The sequence below is a fragment of the Tilletiopsis washingtonensis genome (assembly GCF_003144115.1).
Source record: "Tilletiopsis washingtonensis strain MCA 4186 unplaced genomic scaffold FA09scaffold_1, whole genome shotgun sequence".
In the NCBI taxonomy this organism is placed as follows: Eukaryota; Fungi; Basidiomycota; class Exobasidiomycetes; order Entylomatales; genus Tilletiopsis; species Tilletiopsis washingtonensis.
This window is the reverse complement of record NW_020311998.1, coordinates 193,040-215,465: the sequence shown is the minus strand read 5'-3', so window position 1 is coordinate 215,465 and position 22,426 is coordinate 193,040. Positions and strand designations below refer to the sequence as shown.

Here is a 22,426-nt window from a genome sequence, read left to right as displayed (position 1 = left end):
TGCTGCCGAGCACGCCGCAGGGCCCCGTGGCATCCGGCAGCATCATCTTTCCCTCGCCTCGCGTCGTCAGCGAGGGCAGTCCAGAGCAGATGATCCCGCTCTTTCTGCGCCGCGAGGACGCCTCCGTCCATCCCCACTTGCAGGCGCAGCCCCGCTCGGCTTCCAGCACTCGCTCCCGACGCTCGAGCCGGCCGGAAGGCAGCACACCGAGCAGCCCTGCTGCCGGCGCCGCTGCCTGGGTAGCGCAGCGCGAGCGGGTGCGCCGGACATCCGCTGCGCCGCCGCTGCCCAAGTCGGCACGATGACCGTCTTGCGGCCCTGGCCGGCCCAGTGGCCGCGCGTCATGATTCTCACGAACACCTCCAGCTTCCTTCACGACTGCGTCACGGCTCTCTCTGGACCTTTTGCTGTACCATAGGCACACCTTCTTGACCCATGTCATGCGCGCTCGGCGCCTCTTGATGCTTGCACGAAGTGATTGCGCTAGGACGCGGCATGAAGAGTGATGGATTGGACCGACCCCTGAGAGCGTGCTCCCGCGAACCTCGTTGTCCGCCACGTGTGCGCCTCCCTTGTTGCACAGCCGCAGCACAGCCATGAGCGTGCCCAGCTCCCCGACCACACCTGCATGCTGCCGCTGAGCCTGCAGCGGCTGCGTCGGGACGCTGCAGCGGCTGCACCGGGGCGGCGCCCGCCTTGCGGCGAGAGAACGTGCGGCTGGCGCGCGGTGGAGTGCGCAGCATAGCATGCTCCCGCGCTGCGTGCGACTTTTCTGCGCAGCCAGCACGTGCCTCTCCTTGTCCTCGCCCGAGCCGGAGAGTTTTCTCTCTAGCGCACGGAGGATCTGCTTGTCCATCAAGTTCGCACGTCGCGAGCTCCTCGCTGAGAAGAAGTCACACACACACAGCCGTCGAGGCTGCGCTTGGCCGCTGCACGGAGGTCCGAGGCCAGAAGAAAGCGGCGCCTCGCTCCCCGCGGCGGCGCGCTGCAACGCCAGCGTGGCTAGGCCCGCAGCGGCAGAGAGGCGCTCTGCACGAAGGACCAAGCTCACAGCACGAGGGCCTGCGCGAGAAGGTGTTTCTCGTGATCAAGCGAGCAGAAAGGCAAAATCAAGGCAAGGCTGCCTGCCCTTGCGTCGCCTCGCTCCTCCACTCCGGAGCCGGGAGCGACCGCCAGGGTGCCACGTGTGCAGCCGTGTCCCGGCATTCGGGTGCCCAGCCTCGGATGCATCGGTGCATCACTTCATGCCGTGCGCTCAATTGCAAAGCGATGCCGGGCTGGGCGGCTGGGAGGCGCGGAGGACCCACACGCAGAGAGGAAGAGGCTTCGGGGGGCGCCAACTTGGACCCTGCCGGTTGCAGCTGCGCTCTGCTGTGCCGCTGCTGCTCCGCTCCGGAGGCGGTGCTCGCTCCGACGACGACGCGCGACAACGTGCCCGACATCGAGCGCGAGGTGGAGCAGGTGCGCCAGCGTGCCGCAGACGACGCCGCCGGAGCGCAGAGAGCGAGCGAAAAAAGTTGCAGCGTCGGCAGAGCGCCTCTCGGGCCATTTTGTGAAAGGGGGCGGGCCCTGGCGGTAGGAGCGCTGTGCGATGGAAGCCGAGTGGAGGTGCAAAGAAGGTCGCAGATGCTGACGACTGACGAGCCGCCCACGCGCGCGCGCAGAGATCCCTGCGGCGGCGCCGATCTGCAGCAGACGACGCAGATCGGGGTGCAAAAGGAAGGCAGCGCGACGGCGTTGCGCCGCCGGATGCGATGCGGCGCCAGCCACTCGAGGCTCGGCAGCAAGCAGCCACCTCGTCGTCGTCGGCCGGCGCTTCGGCACACGCAGGCGCTGCGGTAGCCGGAGCCCGACAAGCGCCGACGACGTCCGCGCTGGGCCGTGGCAGCGCCATCATGATGCCATCATCTCGCGCCGCATCAGGCGCCACGTCGGCGGCGGCTGTTTCTCGCCGAACACCCTGCGACAGCGGGCGCTGGCAGCATCCAGCGCAGGCCCCTGCCGTGAGATGCTGGCAGCCGGCGGCGATGGCATGCCAGGTGGCCGCTGTGGGTTCATCGTCGAGCACGCGGCCGCAGCGCGAGCGCGCGCGAGTCATCGCCGTCTGGCGCCTGCATCTGATTGTCCTTCGCCGCGATTGCTACATACACTTTGTGCGCTACGTCTCCTCCGCCAGTTGCAATGCGAGACAGGCACAGCGTGCCGGCCGCACAGCCGCAGCATGCAGCGAGCTCGAGCGGTGCACCTGCTGCCGCTGCACGCTGCGCTGCGGCTTGTGCTGTGCTGCGCTGCGCTGCGCTGCGATGCGCTCCATCGCGCGCCGCGTGCTGAGCTTCAAGCGAGGCCGCAGGGGCTGCGAGTGGGGCTGGTCCTTGTCCACGGCGCACCTCTCACTCAACGTGCCGCACGCATCAGCATCACCCACGTCGGCGCCTGCTCGCGAGTGGGGAGCGTGCACGCTCGCGCCGGCGCCGCATGCCGGCGCCGGCCGTTGGGCGTGCTCCGTGACGTCGTGGGCAGGGCGACGTGCGCCACGGGGAGCCGCAGCCGCGTGCTGGGCGGCGCTGATGGACGTCCCCTTCGCCTTGTTGTGGCTGCCGTCGCGTGTGCCGCCTGCCGCGATGCCTCGCAGGCGCCGCGCGTGCTCCGCCGGAGTGGGGGTGTGCTCTGCCAAGGAGCGCACGCGGCGACCGGACGCCGGCTCGGCCGCTCATACACATCACGCATCACACACGCCCAGCTGCCGCTTCGAGATCTCGCTGTACCTGGACAATAAAACTGCTCGGCGGCCAGCGCCGTGTAGAGTGGTTCGCACCGCAAAGCACGGTCCAGGCAGCTCTGCGCACCACCTCCTCTTGTTGTGAAGGGAGCTGTTGGGGCGCCTCGGTGACCGCAGCCGCTCGGGTCGCCCGCGGGGACCTCCTTGCACTCCTCTTTGTCGCGACGGCTGCGCGCGATCTGCGATTCTGTAGCGCGTATGGCGTGCGTGACGGCGCGGGTGCCGGGATGTCAGCGAGGCGCGGCGAGGGCGGCGGGTCACTTTTTTGGCGCGGTGGAGCGCAGCAGCAGCAGGCGGGCCAGGGGCGTCCGCGGTGCGTGCTGCTGCACCGCGGATCTGCGTGCTGCAGCGCCGCCTCTGGCATGGGGCGCAGCACAGCAGCGTCACGCCAGGCACGCCGCTTGCCGGCTGGCGGTGTCACCGCGCCGCGTGCGCAGCGGGAGCAAGGCGCAGCAGCGGCGGCAGCGGTGCGGCGCGTGGCAGGCTTGGCTGCAGCATCAGCAGCAGCAGCAAAGGGCGAGGGCCGCTCTGCCCGGCGCCCGGCGCCCCTTCGCGCCGTGCTTGCGTGCTGCGCTGATGCGTGCGTGCCGCGGCGGGAGCGGCGCCGCCGGCCGCAAGCGCGCGCAACATCAGATGCGCCTCGCTGCCGCCGCCGCTGCACGCTGCCTCAGCAGCGCTGACTCGACCCGCCAGGCTCCTTCCGCCCTCCTCGCCCGGCCCTCCGCATCAGCATCAGCAGCAGCCCGCTCCGATCTTCCTTCTCTCCACCCAGCACACCTCTCCTCACCTCGCCTCACCGCACTCTACTCCACTCTTCACCTCTCGCATCTCCTCACGCGCCTGCTCTCTCGCACCTCACGCGCCCTCTGCACCCTTCCGCACTCTTCCCACCGCGCCACGCCGACGCCTTCGCGCTCTGCTCCGCCTCTGAGCCGCCCGACGCCCCTCTGGCTCCGTCTGGCCTGCCTTTTCGCGCCGGCTGGCCCTCTGTGCTCGGCCGCGCGCCTGCCGCGTGCTCCGCACCACCACCACCGCCGCCGCGATGGCCGACGTCCTGACGCGCTCCTTCGCGCACATGCGGCGGCGCACCGAGAGCGTCGACACGCCGCTCACGCCCGCCAACGAGCTCACCAGCTGGCTGGGTGACGACATGTGCGCCAACTGCGGCTCGGCCGTGCAGGGCACGCAGCTCTACTGCTCCGACGCCTGCCGCGCCGCCGACGCCCACGACGCGCCCGCAGCGCCGGCCAGCGTGAGCGCCTTTGCGCGGGCGCAGTACCTCGACGAGGAGCTCGGCGCCGAGCGCACCTCGTCGTCGGCGCCCGCCTTCTCGCCGCGGCAGCCGTACACCGACGCCGAGGGCAAGTTCCGCTACCCGTGCCCGCCGTCGCCGCACCTGCTGGCCAAGTACAAGGCCGCCGCGCTCACCTCGCCCGCACTCACCGCCCTCGAGCGCTCGCTGCCGTCGCGCCACGAGCACGCCGCCGCCGACGGCATCTCGGCCTCGTCGTTCAGCGACGAGAGCAGCAGCATCGAGCCGCGCCGCTCGGGCTCGGGCACCAAGCGCCGCAGCTCGTCGCGCAGCACCTTCTCCTCGGCGGACACGGACAACTTCTCCACTGTGCCCAGCACGCCGTCGCCCGCGTCGGCCGCGGTGCACGACGACTTTGAGGAGCTCGAGCCGTCGGCGCTGGCGCTGCCGCCCAGCGTCAAGCCGGCCTCGACGGTGCTGCTCAAGTCGGCGTCGCGCGACGGCAACCGCGCCGTCAGCGGCGAGTCGAGCAACAACAGCAGCTCCTCATCGACGCCCTCGGCCGCGCCGCCGCTCGTCTCGTCGTCGCTGCGCCGTAGCCCGGCGGCCAAGCCCATCTCGCCGCCCACGTCGGGCTCGGCGTCGTCGACGGCCACCATGCGCTACGCGCGCCGGCCAAGCAGCACCAACCTGCCGCCGCCCGTGCTCTTCACCTCGCCGGCCCTGACGGCGACGCACCGCATCAATGCACGCGGCGCGGCCACTGCCTCGCCGCGCCAGCAGGCAAAGCTGACGCGCAAGACGGCGCTCGGCGCCAAGCGCCCCTCCGTGTCGACCAACACCTTCTCGTCGCCCGCCGTGCTCACCGAGGGCGGCTCGTCTCAGAAGGCCGCCGGTGCAGTGCCGATGGCGGGCCGCGAGCGCGCCTCCCGCGGCTCGAACAGCCCTGAGCAGATCGCCTCGGCGGCCAGCTCGGCCGGCAAGACGCTCCGCGCATTCAGCCCGGCCTCGCTGGCCAGTCCAGTGACGACCGTCGTCGACTCGTACTGCGGACGCCCAGGGTGAGTGAATTCGCTTCCACTTTTGCCCGCCACGCGTCTGACCCTTTTCTTAGATGCCTCGGTCCCTCCACCAGCCGTGAGGCCCTCGCCTCTCCGGCCGGCAGCTCGAGCTGGGGTGCAGGCTACCCCGGCGCAGCGGTGCCCGTCTCGCCTGCCCGCGGCCGTTCCGCACGCCGGCCGTCCACGTCGCCTGACGCATCGCGGCCCACCTCGCGCGGTCGCGGCCACCAGCACTCGCACAGTGCCCGTGGCGGACTGAGCATGCACTCGCACTTCGAGGCGGCTCAGCAGCCGCAGCCCGTGGGCGCAGCCGCAGCGGCCGCGACCGTGGTGGCCAAGGGCCTCATCATGACGCCGGCCATTGCTCCGGCAGACCGCAAGTCGCGCCGCTCGCTCGCCGCCCCGCCGCCGCCGATGAAGAACAGCGTCGACGACCACGCCGAGCCGACGAGCTCGCCGGATGGCGACGTGGCGCCTGTGCGCTCGCGTCGCGCCCAGTCGCCGCCTCGCGGCCGGTCCAAGGCGCGTGGACGCAGCAGCACCTCGCGGCGAAGCCCGAGCCCGCCGCGCGCTGCCGCTCGCCGTGGCACGTCCGAGGGCCTGAGCACAGCGTCGTCCACCGCTTCGCTGCAGCGCGGCCGCTCGTCGTCGCGCCCGGCGCCCATTGCCATCGCATCTCCTGACTCGAGCGACGAGTCGGAGGACGAGAGCGCCAAGGCCGCCAAGGTCGCGGCTGCCGCCTCTCTGCGCCGCAACGTCCGCCGTGCGGACGAGGGCCCGTCGCCGATGGCCCTTCGCACCGAGCAGGAGCAGGAGCGCGAGGAGCGCTCGCGCCGCGGTCGCAGCCCTACGGAGCGCGGTCGCAGCCGTGGCCGCAGCCGCGCCCCGGCCGTCGAGGACACTCGCTCGGCGGAGCGCCCTGCCGAGCGTGCAGCGCCCGTCGACAAGGACCTCAAGCTCTGGACGTCGTCTTGCGAGATCGCCTTCCCTGGCTACGGCCACGACACGAGCCCGAGCGCCTCGGTCGTGCTCAACAAGTCTGCCGCGCGCACGCCGCTGCCGGCCGTCATCGACGAGGCGCCCGGCTACGACGAGGTCGACCTCGAGCTCGACGACTAAGCGCCGGATCGTCCCACAATCTCTCCGAATCAATCAGCACCAACCCACCACTTCATTCTCAAAAGCTTCGGTAATTTCCAACAAGTCCAGAGCACAACGTCAAAGAAGCCTCGTCTCCATCTTCTCTCGCAACGGCACCTTTCTGCCCGAGCGCCTCCTTCCGACGCAACAGCTGTCCGCGCGCGACCCCTGGCTGGGTCCCCACCTCTGTCTCGTCGTCGCGCGCGGCCCGTCACAGCACAACCGGCGCCGCACGCACTCCAACTGGCCGCTCCGTTCGCAACTCCAAGCAACGTCAGAAACTCGGCCTCGTCCTCGCCCCCACCAATCAAATCTCACACAAATGTAACACCACCCCCACACAACGACCCTGCCGCCTTCTGCCCCACATCTCTCCTAGCACCGGCGTCGAGCTGCTCCAACATGCGCCGCGCTGCCCCCACTCCCACCTCTCCCGAGCCCTGTCGTCCGTCCATCGCGAGCGGCGCGCTTTCAACGGCCACACCACAGCGGCCGTTGGCTGCGTTGCGCGTCGCGTGGGGCCGGCTCCTGCTGGCCCCGCTTTCCTGTCACCCACCTCTTCTCTCGAAAGACCCTTCCGATAGCTGAGCACGACGCGAGCAATGGACATTCGTCATCCGCACACCCTTCGCGACCCTGGCTCGGCGGCGCTGCATCTGACATGCGGCTGCGTGCCGAGCGCGGCGTGCAGCGTGGTCCGCCAGAGGGGCAGAGAACCCTGCGCTGTTACAGCAGCGAAGCCGGTTCCGCTCCGGCAGGGCTAATCAGGATGCTAATGTGCCGACGGACGCAGACGGGCCCCGTATGGCCGCCGCAGCTTGGCCATAGAAAGCCGCCTTGGGAGCTGGCATGCGCAGGGGAGGTGCTTGAGCTCCGCCCTCCGCGTCCGGCGCTGCTGCTGGCTGGCGGCGGCCTTCCCCCGCGTTGAGCCGCCATCTTCGTCGTCCGACTGGCTCGCCGCCTGGCTTGCCGATCGCTTGCCACCTGCACCCCACTGCACGTCGTATCTGCATGCTGCAGCTGTTGTTGCCACCCTCGTCTGCCGGACATGTGCATGCAGCTTCCTCTGCCGAGGCTGAGCGGCGGCAAAGTCGCATGTCGGCTGCGTCGGCGCCATGCGGCGCGTCCCGTGGATGGCGCCAGAGGCGACCCCACACTCGCTGCAGCTGCACGCACGCGTGGCGCTGCTGCGCCAGTAAGCGTGCGGGCTTGGCTCGCCTCGGCAGCCGAGCGGCACCCTTCGCAGCCTCGCTGGCATTCTGACAAGCCGAAGGGTGTAGCGGCAGCGTGCACTGCAGCGCTCAATGGTGCCAATCAGCAGCGTGCAGCAGAGACAGGGCGCAGTAGCAGCCCGCAGCTCATGCTGCAGCTGCTGGACGCCGGTGCCGCCGCGTGCTGCCCCAGGCGTTCCTGACTCTCTCTCTGCCAGCAAGGCAACATCAAGCACGCTCTTCGCTGGCAGCTGTCAGCCTGATGTGCATCTGCATCGCCTCTGCAGCAGTGACACATCGGAAGCGATGGCGCGGACGGTGACAGATGTGGGACCGAGCCTGATCACGTGCCAGGAAGATCGTGCGACACCCGATGACCGTGCGTAGTAGCTCTTCGCCGCTTCACACACTCTCAGCGAGCACACGCCGACACGCATCGCACGAACAGTCAAAGGAAGCGTGCGCATGTCATGGCGAGGTGGGGTGGAGTGTACAGCGATGTGAGAATGACGAGGCCGGAGAACGCGAGCTGCATGCGTAGTGCGCAAGCGCTCGGATCGCCGGACCACGCGAGCGGACGTCTAGACCACCCAGCGCAGGACAGCGACGCTCCGAGCGCCGCACGATGAGTGCGAGACCACTACTTCAGCTTCTTCTTCGGGCTGAGGGGCGCGAGAATGGTGAGCACGACTTGAAGCATCGAGGTGCGTAGGCACGCCGACTCACCGGAGCTGCGAGGTGTGGCCGCACTTCTTCTTGCGGCAGTTGGTGGCACGCGGCGGCAGGCGCGCGTAGCACTTGCGGCAGATCTGCTTGTCGCAGTTGTACTTCGACGCGAGCACCTTGAGCGACGGCTCAATGAGACCACCGCGCAGGCTGAGGGGCGGAGTCGCGTCAGTCGCAGCGTTCGGAGCGGCGCATGTGCGAGACGGTCACGTCGAGGCAGCCGCGTGCCTTTCGCTCTCCATGTGCGAGGAAATCGTGTCGCCACACCGCGAGCACAGTGTCGTCTCCAAAGTGTCCGCACCACCCGAGCGCATGGACGGGCCATGAGCTATGCAGCGCAGCGAACATGCGTGCGCGACACCACCATGCTGATCGCGGCGCCTGCGAGGGCCACCTGCCGGGCTGCGGAGCGCACAGTGCGATGTGCGAGCATGCAGGTTCCTCTTCCTCGGCCTCGCGCCTGCTGTGCGACGGCGTTCGCGGCGTAGCATGTCGAGACCTGATGCCGCCAGCAGTGGGCGACGCGACGGCGGACAGCAACGCTCCGCTCCGCCCATGTCCGCTGCGTCCTGCTTGCGCTGCTGTGCCTTCCACCATCGCTGCCGCTACTCGAAGCACCAGAACCGCCGCTCCTCCATATGCCAGCGCCGCTATCCTCTGCCCGAGCACTTCTCCTCTGTCTCGCCGCCTCTCCGTGTCTCCTCTCGATCGTCGGGACTCACCGGAGCACCAGGTGGAGCGTGGACTCCTTCTGCAAACGGCGAAGCACGTCATGGTCAGCTCGTGCTCTTCTGACACGCGCGCGTCGCGGTCGCGGGCACGCACCTGGATGTTGTAGTCGCTGAGCGTGCGGCCGTCCTCGAGCTGCTTGCCGGCGAAGATGAGGCGCTGCTGGTCCGGAGGAATGCCCTCCTTGTCCTGGATCTTGGCCTTGACGTTGTCGATCGTGTCCGAGGACTCGACCTCGAGCGTGATCGTCTTGCCCGTCAGAGTCTTGACGAAGATCTGCATCCTGCGCGACCGCGAAGCGTGTCAGCGGACGCGCCTCGAAATGTGGTCATACGCAGCGATGGTGTTCTCTCCTCCCTCTCCCTCCCTAACCCTGTCCGTCCGCTCCAAGCTCCCTCGAGAGGTCGCTCTCTCGCAGCCAGCTCAGCTCGTCCCTCTTCTCTCCTCATGCCTTTCCTCCTCGATCCAACGTGCTCTCCCGTCGACGAGGTAGATGACAACGCCACGACGCCTGTTTCTCCCTGCCCCTTCCTGAGTCGTTCGCGGAGGCGTCCCGCGCCACAGCGCCAGCGCGCGGCAGATCTTCGCTGCTGCGACGCCTTTGCGCCAGCTCTGCATGCTCGAGCAGCAGGCGTGCCGTGGCACGTGCACGGCAGGTACGGCGTAGAGGACGAGTGCGGCGGCGTCGCGTGCGGAGCGGTATACTAACTTGGTGAAGGGTGGGTGGGTAGAGAGGGAAAGAGGAGCGGCGCGCGCCGGCGCCGACACAGGCGCAGCGCCGCAGCCGGCCGGCGCAGGCGGCGGCGCTGCTCTCGTCTGCGGCACGCGGCGCGGCGGGTGCGACTCCGACTGCGGCGCCGCGTCGACGAGCCGTTCCCACGGCCAGGTCCCCACGCGCGAACATTCGGGCGCGCCCACCGGTGCGTCATGGTCCCGAAACCCGCGCCCGCTCAAAATCTCGAGCCGAGCCGAGGCGGAGGCTGCGCCACCTCAGCATGACTCTTGCACCCTGGGCGCCCACTCCACTTCTCCTCACCACCACACCCTGCGGCACCGACTCGCCACACCTCACACCACCACCCACTCCAGCACCGCACGCCATGTCCGCCGCCACCTCGTCCGCCGGGCCCTCGGCGCCCATGTGGACGTGTCTCTCCTGCTCCATCGGCTTCCCCAGCCCCGACGCGCAGCGCGAGCACTACCGCTCCGACCTGCACCGCTACAACATGAAGCGCCGCGTCGCCGGCCTGCCCGCCGTGCGCCAGGACGTGTTCGCCAGCAAGGTCTCAGAGATGCAGGGCGCCGCAGAGGGCGGCAAGAAGGAGGAGTCGGATCGCTGCGAGGCATGCGCGTGAGTACTGAGAACGCAAGCAAGGGGAGGGGCACGGCACGGCCTGGACAGGAGGCGGCGACTGCGGCTTGGGACACGGTGGCTGCTGCTTCTGGAGTCCACGTGTAGCAGCGCTCGGTGCCTGCTGCTAGGTTGCCGGGTCTCTGCGGCATGCGCGCACATGTGGAGCTAGCACGACGCTTCTGCACGAGCAACAAGAGTGTCCGTTGTGCTCGACGCCGGGACGCATTCTGCTGCAATCTCCTGCTCGCTCCTGTGCGCTGCAAAGCAACGCAGCCCATTTCACATCTGCGCGCGTGGTCTGTGCGCCGCATCACGACTGACACCTCCCGCCGCCTCACAGCAAGAGCTTCTCGTCCGCCAACGCATACCGCTCGCATGTCGCTTCGCGGAAGCACAAGGAGACCGAGGCCGCCTTCCAGGCCAAGGGCGCTGCAGGCCCGAGCACAGTCAAGGCAGGCGTCGTGAGCGGCGAGGGCGATGCGGCGCTCGACGACATCAAGGACCTGTCAAACGCGCTGAGTGCTTCCAGCACCAACGCAGCGGCCAGCGCGGCTGTGCGCAACGGCAGCCTGGAGGTGTCTGAGGACGCGACAGAGCAGGAGATCGAGGCTGCCATCGACATGCGCATCGCCTCGGCGAAGCGCATCGACCCGCGCACCACCTGCATCTTCTGCCTGCAGCACCCGTTCGCCTCGCTCGACGAGTCGCTCGAGCACATGCAGCGCGCCCACGGCCTCTACGTGCCCGAGCGCGAGTACCTGACGGACTTGCCTGGCCTCATGCTTTACCTCGCCGACAAGGTCGCCGTTGGCCACCTCTGTCTCATGTGCAATGGCCGCGGCCGCGGATTTGCGACGGCCGAGGCGGCGCGCAAGCACATGCTCGACAAGAGCCACTGCAAGATCGCGTACGAGCAGGACGACGATGTGATGGAGCTGAGCGACTTCTACGACTTCACCAGCAGCTACCCGGACGCCGAGTGGGAGGATGCGAGCGGCAGCGAGGTTGGCAGCGATGATGAGATGGTCGACGGCGATGCCGACGAGGAGGAGTCGGACCTGCCCAAGTCCAACGGCATCCGCTACGGCGACTCGGAGATGGAGCTGGTGCTGCCGTCGGGCAAGAGTCTGGGCCACCGCTCGATGCGCCGCTACTACAACCAGAACCTGCGGCCCTCGAACGACGCGCCGGCGTCCGCTGGCAATGGCTCGGCCCTGGCACATCGCCTGGCCCATCACGCAGCCCGTCGCGAGCGCGATGGCGAGAATGGAGACTTGCTGCACGAGCGTGGCGGACAGGTCGTCAAGGCTCGCAACCGCGGCGAGGCGCGCGACGCGAAGCGGCACATCACGGAGTTCCGGTGAGTTGCCTTGTCGCTGGCGTGAGGGTGGTCTGCGTCTAACTCCTCTCGCCCCAGTGACGTCAAGCAGCGCGAGATGTATCGCACCAAGGTCGCGTACAAGGTGAGGCCTGGCACTGCTAGCTGTCGCTTGCACACCTGCTCACCCTTCTCTCCACGCGCAGGCCAACAGCCAGAAGCACTTCCGCGACCCGCTGCTCCAGTGATCGACGCGCTTCTCCGTTCCTCGTCCCTCTGCATCTTCAGGTCTGGCTGCGCGCCAACTCTGTCACGCCACTGTCGCCGTCTCAGCATCTGTGTTAAGAACAATCAATTCAGGTCCCAGCTCAGCTGCGTGCAGGCGAGGTGTGGTGCCGAGTGCGCATGCAGCGTGTGCGCGATTAGAGTGAGGGCAAGGGTAGCAGGACGAGAGCCATGCTGGTGGCAACTGCTGCTTCCCTTCACTCGTGGCCCGCAAGGCCGAGCAGCAGGCGTGCGGCCTGCTGGTCCTGCTCGCGGCCGCCCTTGCGCGGCGACACGGAGTTGAAGCGCGTCGAGGCGCGCGAGTTCTCGTCGTCGCTGCCGAAGAAGCCGCTGTCGTCGTGCTGGTCAAGCTTGCTGTTGGCAGCGGCGTTGGCGCTGCGCGCTGCAGCGCTCTCGAAGGCGCCTGGGGCAGCCTTGGGGTATGAGCGCGGCGCGAGCGCCGGCAGCTCGCCCTGCTCGCTCCACGCATGGATGCGGCCGAGGCTCGGTCGCCGCACCTCGTCGGGCCGCTCGGGCGACGTGAGAGGCGAGGCGGTGCCGAGCGGGTCGCGCGTCGAGGAGGCCTCGAAGCGATGCGGCACGCGGCGCATGCCCAGACGAGGCGCGCTGGACGCGTAGTCTGCCGAGTAGCTCGGGTGCGCCATGCTGCCGGCTCGCCGAGAGGGCAGCGGCGGCGCTGCGGCAGCGAGTGCTGCACGGCCGTCGAGCAGCGCATGCGAGCCCTGCAGCGGCGCCAGCTGCGACGTGGGCGACGGTCCCGTGTGCACGCGAGTGAGGCCAGGCAGCCGCGGCAGCGAGAGGTCGACGCGTGAGAAGAGCGAGCCAAAGTGCGGCGAGCCGTTGGCGCGTGAACCTCCGAGCGGCGTGCGCGTGGCAGCATCAGCGTTGCTGATGTCGCCCAGTGCACCGTTCGCATCGGCTGCCTCTGCTGCGGAAGGCCACTTGCGCCCGACGCCCGCCGTCTTGGCCTTGGCTGGGATCTCCTGCTGAGATAATGGCGTCGCGCTGCCGTTCAGCTCGCGGCCCACGCTGGCCTCGTGGTCGTTGATCTGCGGCTCAATGTCCTCCCAGGCGTAGTCCATCGCAAAGCGGCTGCGCTTGCGTGGCACGTAGTACGTCGGCGGAGCGTTCTCGTCGACAGTTGGCACAGGCCCAAGCGCTGCGTTTGCCGAGCGCTTCGAGCCTCGAGGAGCCGGGCGCATTCTGGCGCCGGCATCGGCTTGCGCAGCGAGCGTCGGCCACACCGGCTTGTCTGCCCGGTCAAAGCCAGCAGCCATGTCGAGGCTGGGCACGCGGTAGTGCGCGTGGCGCGCGCCGGCTGCTCTTTGCGGAGCAGGCCCACGGCCAAGCTGTGCTTGCGCAGCATGCTTGCTCGGACGTGCGAAAGACGCTGCCGGTGCGTCCTGCGACAGGCGAGGTGCAGCCGTGACTCGATCGGCGCGGACCGGTGCCAGCGTGCGTCCGTGAGGGAAGGCAGCCCTGGCGTTGGGCTGGCCGCCCGAGCGTGCCTGCTGCTTGGCGGCGCGACGGTTGGCGACGAGACGCAGCGTGCGCTCCTCGTCCTCCTCGACGCCTTCCTCTTCCAGAGCGTTGCGCTCGGCCTCGCGAGTGTCTTCGGAGCTGGCGCTCGAGCTCTGCATCCTACGCCAGATGTCGCTCTCGGCCGTCTTCTGCACAAGCGGCGGCAGAATGCCCTGTGCGCGGAGAGTCGCGGCGAGCGCTGGCGGGAGCTTGGCGTCGAGCGACTCCATTGCGGTATCTTCATTGGTGGCTCGGCCGCCAATCGAGGTCTGCAAGGACACGGACCGCGAGCCGAGACCGGCACGCTTCTGTGGCGGGTCAAGCACGTCGCTCATGCTCGGCTTGCGCGAGAGGGTGCGACGCGGCGCCGCAGCATCGAACTGCTCTTCGTTCACGCAGTCCGCGTCCGTCCTTGCAGGGAGCTGATGCCGGCCAGAGACGAGCTCGTTGAGATCCTTGAGCGGCGCACGCGGCAGCGCCGGAGCGGACGCGACACGGAGCAGCGACCGAGTGGCAGAGCTTGAGGGTACTGATGGCCGACGGTCCGCTGCGAAGGCAGGGATCTGATTCTCCTTGTCCTCGTCGACGAGGATCGCCGCCGGAGGAGCTCCGATGGCCTGCAGAAGAGACACGTGCCGTGCGGTCCGGACATCGGGCGTCTCGGTGCTCGGTGATCTGCTCGAGGAGACTGGTGCTTGCAATGCCGTAGCTGCGACAGCCGCCTCGAGGCTGGGCCGGGGCTGCAGGACAGCACGTTGATACGACGGCTTCTCTGCGGCACCGTCGGACGTCTGCGGTGCAGATGCGGAAGAGAGCTGGTCAAGGGCGTCGGATGATGCGCCGTAGCGAGCGGCACGCTTCTTCATCGTCTGCCGGCGGTTCTGGAACCAGATGGACACGGCGCTGACGTACTGAGGTCAGACGCTTTGCCAGAGAAGCAGGAAGATCGGACGCTGCTCTCACCGGAAGGTCATGTTGAGCTCGACGGCGAGCTCCTGCCGCCGGAGGTTGTCCGGAAATGGCGTCTCGGTGAAGCTGCAGCGGAGCGCGTCAGTCATGGCGTCGATGGTATGCTGCCGTCTCCCGGCCAGGACACTCACACGGCAGTGAGCCGCTCAACCTCCTCCTTGCGGGTGCGGCGGCGGCGACGGCCAGTGTTGCCATCACCAGGCTTCGTCTCGTCTGCGCTGTCGGCATCGACCTCGGCGCCTGCAGACGACGGCTCCGCCTTGAGCGCACGTGCTGGCGCCTGTGCCTCGGACGACGGCTGTTGCTGGCGCTCAATGACGGCGTCCAGCGAGGGGCGCTTGGCCGGCGCGTGCGACTCGTCTGTGCCCTCGGAACCGAGAGAGGCAGCAGCGACAGCGCCCTTCATCAACCGTCGCGACGGCGAAGTAGGCGATGCGTGGCGGCGAGGCGCGTCAGCGCGAGCTGCCGGCGGCTGCGAGCTCGGAGCCTCGGCGTCCGAGTCGAGCAGCACGTCCTCGTCGGCCGACTCCTCCGCCTCGGCGCTGGACGTCCAAGCGTGGCCGACTTCGCGCGACATGTCCTGCGTTTGGCTCTGGCTCTGCAGCAGGAACGGCTGCGACATGACGATGGGCGTCGGCGACGGACTGGTGTAGGGGCGCGTCGAAGAGTCGCTGCTGTACTCGCCGCCGCGAGACGCGTCGGCACGCGTCGAGGCCATGCTGCTCACGGGCAACAGCGGCTGCGAGGCAGACTGCGAGTCGGCAGGCCCGTCGTAGAGCGCCGGAAGGTCGCCCGACACGCCACGACGGATGGCGGCCAACTGCGGCTCGGGCGACTCTTGGCGCGGCGCCGCGATGATCTTCGTCCGGCGGCCCTCGGCCCTTGCCGCGCCACGACGCGATGCCACGGCGTCGTGTGAGCCGACCGCCTGCTGCGAAGCATGCACCACGACATCGCGCTCCGTCGTCGCATGGGCGGCGGCGCTGCGAGGCGTGCCGGGCGGGCCGCCGCGCGACGCGTCGCCCGGCGGCAGCGGCGCGGACTGCGAGTTGGGCGACGAGCCCGACGGCGGCGTCGACGAGTCGGTGTAGAGGTATGCGCTGAAGCTCTCGTCGGAGCGCTGCGTCTCGCCCTGGCTCTCGCCGTGCTGATGCTGCGGCTGCGGCTGCAGCTGCGGCTGGCTCGTGCCGGCGTCGGCGAAGCGCGCCGGCGAAGGTGGCGCCCGACGCGACGTGGCCGCGTTCAGCGCCGTGAAGACGGACGAGTGCGTGCCGGTCATGCCGGACGTGGCAGATGGCCGAGAGTGTGCCATGGTGGAGGGCGCGTCGTCGTCGAGGGTGCTTGGCGGGTGGTGGTGCGACTGAGCGCGACGCGTGCGAGGGCGAGAGCCGGAGCCGTGGTATGGGGTAGCGATGTGGGTAAGATGCGAGCGCGAGGGTAGAACGTGGCGAGCCGGACGCGGCAGCGAGGACGGGGCGACGCTGCGTGTGGGCAGCGAGGTGGTCGTCGGGACGGCAGGTGCGGGCGGCTGGGTGTGATGTACCTGCGGCTGCTGCGAGGCCTCGCGCGGCCTGGCGCGCCTCGTGACGCAGCGGCGCGGCGCGGCGCGGCACGGCTGGCCGCCTGCGGCTCGCTGCTGCTGCGCGGCGCGCTGCCTGTGCGTGCGGCAAGGGGTCTCACCGCGCCGCGCCTCTGCGGGAAGTGCATGCGCTGCCGCCTGTTCGCTCGCTTCCGCCGTGCACACACGATGACATCTGCTGCACCCGTGCGGCGTTCAAGAGCGTGCCGAGTGCAGCGCCGTTGGGTGCGGCGGGCGCGGTTCCGACGCTCTGGTGCGCGCGAGAGGCAGCGGCGGCGGCGGCAGCATCTTCCGGCGCCGCGCGCGGCGAGGTGTTGCTCGGCGCGTCGTGGACGCGTCTGCGCGCGAAGTCACGAGGCGGCGGCGCGGCGCGGCGGCTAAAGTGCGCCGGCGGGCACGCCAAGCGCGGGTGCCGGCCGGCGGGGCTGGCGTGCAGCGTGCGTCGCTGGGAGCACTTCCCGCGCTGCCTCTGGGTGCTGGCAGCTCCTCTCCCTCCTCACCCCATCGACCGTTGCAACGCCCCTCGGCCTCTTTGCACCCTGAGCGCCGCTGCCGGCGTCTTGCTGCAGCCACCCGCACCCGCTGTCGCTCCGAGGCACAAAGAGGCCGCACGCGCCGCCGTTCGTCATCGCTGCGCCGCGCACGGACGGCGCCCGGGGCAGGTGCAGCCATGTGTGCGGCGCCGGCCGCACGGAGGACGCCGGCGCTCGTGCGGGCGCTGCTGCTCCTCGCGCTCGCCCTCGCGGCCCTTGCGGCGGGCGTCGCAGCGCAGCGGCGGCCGCCGCTGCGGGCACGCTTCGCGCCGCTGGGCGACGTCGCGCTCATCCCGCGCCTCCTCGACGCCGCCCCACTGCTCGACCACCGCGACTCGGCGTCGCTGCTCTCGCGCATCCTCGTGCCGCGCGTGCCCGGCACGGCGGCCTCGCAGCGCGTGGCAGATGCGCTGCTGGCGCCTTTCGAGGCCAGCAGCAAGTCCGGCGGCCTCGGCTGGCACATCGAGCGGCTGCCCTTTGTGGCGCAGACGCCGCATGGCAAGCAGAGCATGACGAACCTCGTCGTGACGAAGAACCCGGCGTCGCCGCGGCGCCTCACGCTGGCGGCGCACTACGACTCGAAGATCATGCCCAAGGGCTTCATCGGCGCCACGGACAGCGCCGCGCCGTGCGCCATCCTCGTCGACACAGCCATGGCGCTCGACAGGGCGCTGGACGCAGCGGAGCGCAGATGGGCAAAGGAGGGCAGCGGCGGCGACGTGACGCTGCAGATTGTCTTCTTCGACGGCGAAGAGGCGTACGAGCAGTGGACGCACACAGACAGCATCTACGGCAGCAAGTGAGTGGCATTGGCATGCGACTGCGTGATGAGGCTGACACCTGTGGCGCGCGCAGAGACTTGGCCCAGAACTGGACTCGCTCTGCCCACTCGCCGCCGCATGCTCCTCTCGTGGGCGCTGCCACGCTGTCGACCAGCCGCTTCTCAATGCTGCGGCCCGCGCGGCACATCGACACGATCGAGCACCTGGTGCTGCTCGACCTGCTCGGTGCCAAGAGTCCGCAGATCCCCTCGTACTTCCACCCGACCGCCTGGCTGCACGACAAGGTGAGGTCGGCGCAGCGCCGGCTGCTGGATGCCAAGGCGTTCTGGCCGCCGAATGAATCGAGCCGCAGCGGCGAGGACTGGTTCAACGGCCACAGCTGGGGCGGCATCGAGGATGACCATCTGCCGTTCCTGGCTGGCGGCGTGCCCGTGCTGCATCTCATCCCGAGTCCCTTTCCACGCGTGTGGCACACCATGGGCGTGAGTTGCTCTGCGAACTCGGCACAGACGAAGACTGAGCCTCTCTCTCTGCAGGACGACGCCAGCGCGCTGGACTACGGCACCGACTACGGCTGGGCAATGATCATGCGTCTCTTCGTCGCGGAGTATCTCGGCTTGGGCCCGGACCTGGCAGCCACAGCACAGCCCTCGGTGCGCGACGCTGCCGAACAGGCGCGGCGAGCTCAGGAGGCGCAGCGCGAAGAGCAGATCCGGGCCGGTGCCGCCATCGACGTCGAGCCGCAAGGGCCGCGGCCAAGAGACGAGCTTGTGAGCCTTGAAGGGCTGCAACCTCGGCCTACTGGTCTCGACGCTGACAGAGCGCCTCACTCCAGCAGTAATCTACTTAGATCGAATGTCACGCGCGTGCAGAATGGGTCGTCATGTGATTTCTATGCGCTCGGCAGCAGAGACGATGCAGCTGCCATCTGGAGCCGCAGCGACAACGCGGAGAGAGAAAGAGCGCTAGGTGAGGGCATGTGGAGGAGGGCTGATGAATGCGGGCACGACTGCCTCGTCCTCGGTGGCGCAGCGTTGGCGAAGAATACAGGGGGCTCTGTGGAGGGCCGCACGACGGCGCTGCAAGCGTGGCCGGTGCCGTCCGAGGAGGGAGAGGAACAGAGTGCAGATGTGACGTGGTGACGCAGTCGAGGGGAACCAGCAGCCGTAGCGAGACCGGAGGAGGGAAGGGGAAAAGGAAAGCGGCGCAGCGCACTGCACTGCAGGGCGAGGAGGTGCTATTGCCGTCCGTTGACGGCGTCGTGCAGCTGCTGCATCTGCGCGCCGTGCGTGCCGAGCGGGTCGAAGTCGTCCATGCGCAGCGCAGGCGAGAGCATTGGGTCGTTGGAGCCGGGCATGGCGGATGGCGGGACGCCAGCGGTATGGGCGCCGGGCGGCGGCGGCGAGAAGGCCGGCAGCGTGGCGCCCATGTCGGCGGGCATGGAGGACATGGGCGTCATCGTGCCGTGTCCGCTCTGCGCAGCGCCGCCGTACGGCAGGCCCTGCGCCGCAGACTGCTGCGGCGCCGGCGGTGCCGACTGCGGGCCCGATGGACGACGTGTCGGCGGCATGGCCAGCTGGATCGTCGATGCCTGCTCTTGCTGCCGCTCGAGCATGGCGCGGACTTGTTGGACTTGCACTTGCGACGCCGGGCTGAGCGGCAGCGCCTGGCTCGGCTGCGCCTGCATCTGCGGCTGCATGTGCGGGGGCAGTGCGCTGGCGAGCTGCATGTCGGACATGGCGCCCGTGCGCGGCTCGCTCGCAGGCGGCAGCGGCACCTGCTGGTGCGCCGGCGTCGACTGCTCGAAGAAGGGCCCGTTGGCGAAGATCGGCGGCGTATAGGGGTACGCGATCTGCGACAGCACCTTGGGCGCTTGCTGCGGATCAACGATACTGTACTGTGTCGCCTCGCCGGGCGCCTGCGGCATGGCGACGTCGCCGCCGCTGACCGCCTCGGCCTCCTGTGCAGCCGCAGCGTCGGCAGCCTCCTGCGCCACCTCGAGGTTCTGCACGACGGTGCCGTCCGAGGTGAGAGGCGCCGTCTGCAGGAAGAAGGCGTGCTCAAGGCGATGCAGCTGGTCCTCGTGCACGTAGTGCGCCTGGAGACGCATCTCGCCGCCTTGCGCGCCCGGCGGCGGCGTGCCGCAAAGGATGCCGCTGAGGGCGTTGCCGTCCTTCCAGCCGACCCAGGGCGGGTGCGCCAGCGCTGTGAACACGGCGCGCAGAGCCGAGACCTGCGGATGCCACACGCGCGGCGTCCACGACCAGCCCACGTCGTCGCCGATGTAGGCAATCTTCGACGGCGGACTGATGATGCGCGGCTCGTGGCGCTTGAACTCCCACGAGTGCGTGCCCGAGCCGTCCTGGTTGGCCGCAGCGGCGATCTTCTTGGCCTCGATGACCCAGATGTGGTTGCCCTTCGACTTGGCCTTCTTGCCGTCCTCGTTGAAGCGCGAGATGAGCGGCGAGGACCAGAGGAACATCTTGATGGCGCGCACAGAGACGGGCTCGGGCAGGCGGGCGTTCACCATGTCCTGGAAGGCGTTGGTGAAGGCCTGGATGCGCAGCTTGAACGGGCGGAAGTCCTCGGACTGCTCAAGGCGCGCCACTGCAGCAGGGGTGTGAGTCGGGGCGAAGGAGTCAGACGCGGCGGCGCTACTCACTGCGCTTGGGCATCAGCGTCTGGTGGATCAGCTCGCCACGGCTGTCGGTGGCCTCGAGGTTGGAGCAGATCGAGCGCAGAAACTCGACGAACATGACATCGAGGCGTGCTCGCAGCTCGGGAGAGACCAGAACGCTGCCGCCGCGCGCCGGCGCACTGTCGGCGCCGTCCGCTGCGTCCTCGCCGCCGGGACCGCTGACGCGACGGCGCGTCGTCCGGGAGGAGGAGCCCGACGGGCCGAGCTCGTCGTTGCTGTCGTCGACGGCCCACTCGTCGGCCGACTCGGCCCCGTCATCGAGGCTCGGCCGGCTCTGGCTGACCGACTCAGACCTCTTGACGGCCGAGACGGCCGGATTCTCGAGCATCGGTGGAGCGCTGGCGTGTGCTTGCATCTGAGCGTGCGCTTGAGCGCTGGCCTGTGCCTGCATCTGCGCCTGCGCTTGTGCTTGCGCCTGAGCCTGCGCAGCCTGCGCCTGCTGGGTTTGAGCATGTGCGTGCGCATGCGCCTGGGCTTGGGCTTGAGCCTGCGCCTGCGCCTGTGCCTGCTCATGCGCCTGAGCGTGAAGCGCCTGGTGGTGCAGTTGCTGCTGCATGTGCAGCTGCTGCGGATGTGCGTCAGAAACGGCCATCTGCAGGGCGTTCGACTGCTGTTGCGCCTCGGAGAGCCGCAGCCCGCCCATCGCCTCGCTGGCGGCGGTGGACTGCGTGCGGACGTGGCCGTCGAGCCCGCGCACGCCGCCGGCTGACATCTGCTGCTGCGGGTGTGATGTCGGCGGCAGCTGGCTCGCGACGAAGTGGCTGAAAGGCGTGTGCGGCGTCACTGGCGAATGGTCGTGCTGCTGCGGAAGCGACGGCACGTGCTGCTGTGCCAGGTTGTGCGTCTGCAGAGTGTGCAGCTGCGGCACGAGCGGCGCCGAGGCAGTGTGGTACAGCGGCGGCGCAGAGAGCGGCGGCCCGGGCGCCTGAGCGTGCAGGTGCGCCGCGCTCATCATGCCGGGCGGGGCCGATGGAGGAGCTGATGGCGGCGCCGGAGTCGTATGCTCGATGGGCGTGCCGTCCTGCGCACGCAGCGTCTTGAACGGCATCGTGTCGAGGTCTTCCAGCGTCGGCGGGGCGCGCTTGCGGGCAGCTGCGCCTTCGCTCTCCATCGTCAGGGTGCGGCGATGGCCATTGACGCCCGGAGCGGAAGCGGGCGTAGCCGGCATGGACGGCGGTGCAGGTGTGGCCGCCTCGGACTGCACCATCGCCAGGCTGCGCGAGCCGAGGTCGCCAATCTGCATCAGGCTGCGCTGCAGGTCGCCCAGGCACATGCTGCTGCTCCCGTGCTCGCCCTGCCGGAACAGATCGCGGGCGTTGATGGCGAGGGCGGCGACTTGCTCGAGCAGCGTGCCGATCTGCCCGATGGCCGCGACGCTGTTCTGCTCGGCTGCGCTCGCCGAGGGGCCAGAGACGCGCCGGCTGTCTGGCTGCGACGCGAAGCCGTGCGACGTTGACGGTGTGCTTGGCGGCAGAGCTGCAGAATTTGGTGGGCCACGCAGGTCGAGCGGCTCCGAAGCCGATGGGAAAGCAGAGATGTTGTTCGTCTGCGGCGTGCCAGCAGGCTGCGCCTGCATCGCGGCGCCGGCGTGATCCGCAGCGCGTGGCGTCAGGACGGGCGCGAGCTCTCCCTGCTGCGCGCCAACGTCGAATGCGCCACCAGTTGCGCCGGACCACGGCGCATCGAGGTGAGAACTGCCTTGCAGCTGCGGAAGCACAGGCTGCTGCTGCTGGGCGGGCGGCTGCGGAGTCGGCACCAGCGGCTGCAGTGAAGGTGGCGGCGCCTGCTGTGCGACAGACTGCGGCGGCAGTCCCTGGCCCAGCTGCATGCCCTGGTCGAGCGGACGGGCGTCTGCGAGCGCCGCCTGAAAGGAGGCGTGGTCGAGCGGGTTGTGCATCTCCACGCACGGCGACTCGGTGGGCGGCTGCGCGGCGCCGAAGAAGCTGCTCTGCTGGCCGAGCGTGGAGGGCGCCGCGGCGGGTGCCTGTGCGCTGGCTGCCTGCTGCATGTTCTGCTGCAGCTGGTGCGTCTGCTGCATGAGCTTCTGCGTCTGCAGCAGCGCCTGCTGGTGCTGCTGCAGCGAAGACTCGGCGAAGAAGCCGTCGGAGCCGTCGCGCGACGTCTCGGGCGAGCGTGGCGCGCTGTGCTGGCCCCAGAGGCCATCAAGCGACGACTGGTTGAGCGCATAGCCCGAGTCGTTGAGCGAGTACGACGACGGGACAGAGGACATCGAGTCGGCACTGGAGGCCTCGCGTCGATGCTGCAGCTTGAAGGACGTCGACGTGCTGCGATTGCGCGGCAGGCCCGCAAAGGGACGTGCCGCGCCCTCGTGCTCGGCGATGCCATTGAGGGTGCCGTTCATGGGCGCGTGGGCCTGCGCCGTGCCGTTCATTGGCGCTGCGGCCTGGGCGGCGGCGTGCTGCGGCTCGTGCTGGCCCGGCGGCGGCAGTGCATCCGGCGCGGGCTGGAAGTGCTGCTGCTGTGATTGC

The 22,426-nt window shown here is 69.4% G+C and overlaps 8 protein-coding genes across 8 annotated transcripts; 6 read left to right on the top strand and 2 right to left on the bottom strand.

Annotated features, from left to right (window-relative positions):
• Positions 1 to 480: 480 nt before the first annotated feature.
• Positions 481 to 1,655, top strand: FA09DRAFT_2669 (hypothetical protein). The gene has a single exon (XM_025739765.1). It carries the CDS (start codon positions 747 to 749, stop codon positions 1,554 to 1,556), a length of 810 nt encoding a protein of 269 aa, XP_025601405.1. The 5' UTR covers positions 481 to 746; the 3' UTR covers positions 1,557 to 1,655.
• FA09DRAFT_2670 (hypothetical protein) lies at positions 1,656 to 3,033 on the top strand. The gene has a single exon (XM_025739766.1). It carries the CDS (start codon positions 1,755 to 1,757, stop codon positions 2,862 to 2,864), a length of 1,110 nt encoding a protein of 369 aa, XP_025601404.1. The 5' UTR covers positions 1,656 to 1,754; the 3' UTR covers positions 2,865 to 3,033.
• A 788-nt stretch (positions 3,034 to 3,821) lies between these two features.
• FA09DRAFT_324050 (hypothetical protein) lies at positions 3,822 to 6,211 on the top strand (the record flags this gene model as incomplete). Its single annotated transcript, XM_025741114.1, has 2 exons — positions 3,822 to 5,092; positions 5,146 to 6,211. The coding sequence occupies 2 exons, from the start codon at positions 3,822 to 3,824 to the stop codon at positions 6,209 to 6,211; spliced, it is 2,337 nt and encodes a 778-aa protein (XP_025601403.1).
• Positions 6,212 to 8,210: 1,999 nt separating this feature from the next.
• FA09DRAFT_327083 (hypothetical protein) lies at positions 8,211 to 9,617 on the top strand. The gene is made up of 2 exons (XM_025741267.1): positions 8,211 to 8,920; positions 8,995 to 9,617. The coding sequence occupies exons 1-2, from the start codon at positions 8,516 to 8,518 to the stop codon at positions 9,604 to 9,606; spliced, it is 1,017 nt and encodes a 338-aa protein (XP_025601402.1). The 5' UTR covers positions 8,211 to 8,515; the 3' UTR covers positions 9,607 to 9,617.
• Positions 9,618 to 9,962: 345 nt separating this feature from the next.
• FA09DRAFT_327082 (hypothetical protein) lies at positions 9,963 to 11,931 on the top strand. Its single transcript, XM_025741266.1, has 4 exons — positions 9,963 to 10,249; positions 10,593 to 11,612; positions 11,670 to 11,715; positions 11,777 to 11,931. Exons 1-4 carry the CDS (start codon positions 9,999 to 10,001, stop codon positions 11,816 to 11,818), a joined length of 1,359 nt encoding a protein of 452 aa, XP_025601401.1. The 5' UTR covers positions 9,963 to 9,998; the 3' UTR covers positions 11,819 to 11,931.
• Positions 11,909 to 15,870, bottom strand: FA09DRAFT_357727 (hypothetical protein). Its single transcript, XM_025744867.1, has 3 exons — positions 14,477 to 15,870; positions 14,340 to 14,411; positions 11,909 to 14,279 (listed from the first exon to the last, which is right to left on the bottom strand). Exons 1-3 carry the CDS (start codon positions 15,655 to 15,657, stop codon positions 12,053 to 12,055), a joined length of 3,480 nt encoding a protein of 1,159 aa, XP_025601400.1. The 5' UTR covers positions 15,658 to 15,870; the 3' UTR covers positions 11,909 to 12,052.
• Positions 15,871 to 16,594: 724 nt separating this feature from the next.
• On the top strand, positions 16,595 to 18,118 carry FA09DRAFT_313782 (hypothetical protein; the record flags this gene model as incomplete). Its single annotated transcript, XM_025740741.1, has 4 exons — positions 16,595 to 17,256; positions 17,313 to 17,721; positions 17,776 to 18,009; positions 18,078 to 18,118. 4 exons carry the CDS (start codon positions 16,595 to 16,597, stop codon positions 18,078 to 18,080), a joined length of 1,308 nt encoding a protein of 435 aa, XP_025601399.1. The 3' UTR covers positions 18,081 to 18,118.
• A 310-nt stretch (positions 18,119 to 18,428) lies between these two features.
• On the bottom strand, positions 18,429 to 22,426 carry FA09DRAFT_2517 (hypothetical protein). The gene is made up of 2 exons (XM_025739703.1): positions 19,902 to 22,426; positions 18,429 to 19,846 (listed from the first exon to the last, which is right to left on the bottom strand). Exons 1-2 carry the CDS (start codon positions 22,327 to 22,329, stop codon positions 18,477 to 18,479), a joined length of 3,798 nt encoding a protein of 1,265 aa, XP_025601398.1. The 5' UTR covers positions 22,330 to 22,426; the 3' UTR covers positions 18,429 to 18,476.

What these genes read in the sequence shown, in the direction of transcription:
- FA09DRAFT_2669 (XM_025739765.1), top strand. Translation starts at nt 747, where the DNA reads ATGCTCCCGCGCTGCGTGCGACTTTTCTGCGCAGCCAGCACGTGCCTC.
- FA09DRAFT_2670 (XM_025739766.1), top strand. Translation starts at nt 1,755, where the DNA reads ATGCGGCGCCAGCCACTCGAGGCTCGGCAGCAAGCAGCCACCTCGTCG.
- FA09DRAFT_327083 (XM_025741267.1), top strand. Translation starts at nt 8,516, where the DNA reads ATGCGTGCGCGACACCACCATGCTGATCGCGGCGCCTGCGAGGGCCAC. An exon ending in AGGTGGAGCGTGGACTCCTT is followed by an intron (nt 8,921 to 8,994) that starts CTGCAAACGGCG and finishes GCGGGCACGCAC; the next exon opens with CTGGATGTTGTAGTCGCTGA.
- FA09DRAFT_327082 (XM_025741266.1), top strand. Translation starts at nt 9,999, where the DNA reads ATGTCCGCCGCCACCTCGTCCGCCGGGCCCTCGGCGCCCATGTGGACG. An exon ending in GATCGCTGCGAGGCATGCGC is followed by an intron (nt 10,250 to 10,592) that starts GTGAGTACTGAG and finishes GCCGCCTCACAG; the next exon opens with CAAGAGCTTCTCGTCCGCCA. An exon ending in GCACCAAGGTCGCGTACAAG is followed by an intron (nt 11,716 to 11,776) that starts GTGAGGCCTGGC and finishes CTCCACGCGCAG; the next exon opens with GCCAACAGCCAGAAGCACTT.
- FA09DRAFT_357727 (XM_025744867.1), bottom strand. Translation starts at nt 15,657, where the DNA reads ATGGCACACTCTCGGCCATCTGCCACGTCCGGCATGACCGGCACGCAC. An exon ending in GTTGAGCGGCTCACTGCCGT is followed by an intron (nt 14,412 to 14,476) that starts GTGAGTGTCCTG and finishes GCTCCGCTGCAG; the next exon opens with CTTCACCGAGACGCCATTTC. An exon ending in GAGCTCAACATGACCTTCCG is followed by an intron (nt 14,280 to 14,339) that starts GTGAGAGCAGCG and finishes TCAGTACGTCAG; the next exon opens with CGCCGTGTCCATCTGGTTCC.
- FA09DRAFT_2517 (XM_025739703.1), bottom strand. Translation starts at nt 22,329, where the DNA reads ATGAACGGCACGGCGCAGGCCCACGCGCCCATGAACGGCACCCTCAAT. An exon ending in GACGCTGATGCCCAAGCGCA is followed by an intron (nt 19,847 to 19,901) that starts GTGAGTAGCGCC and finishes CCCCTGCTGCAG; the next exon opens with TGGCGCGCCTTGAGCAGTCC.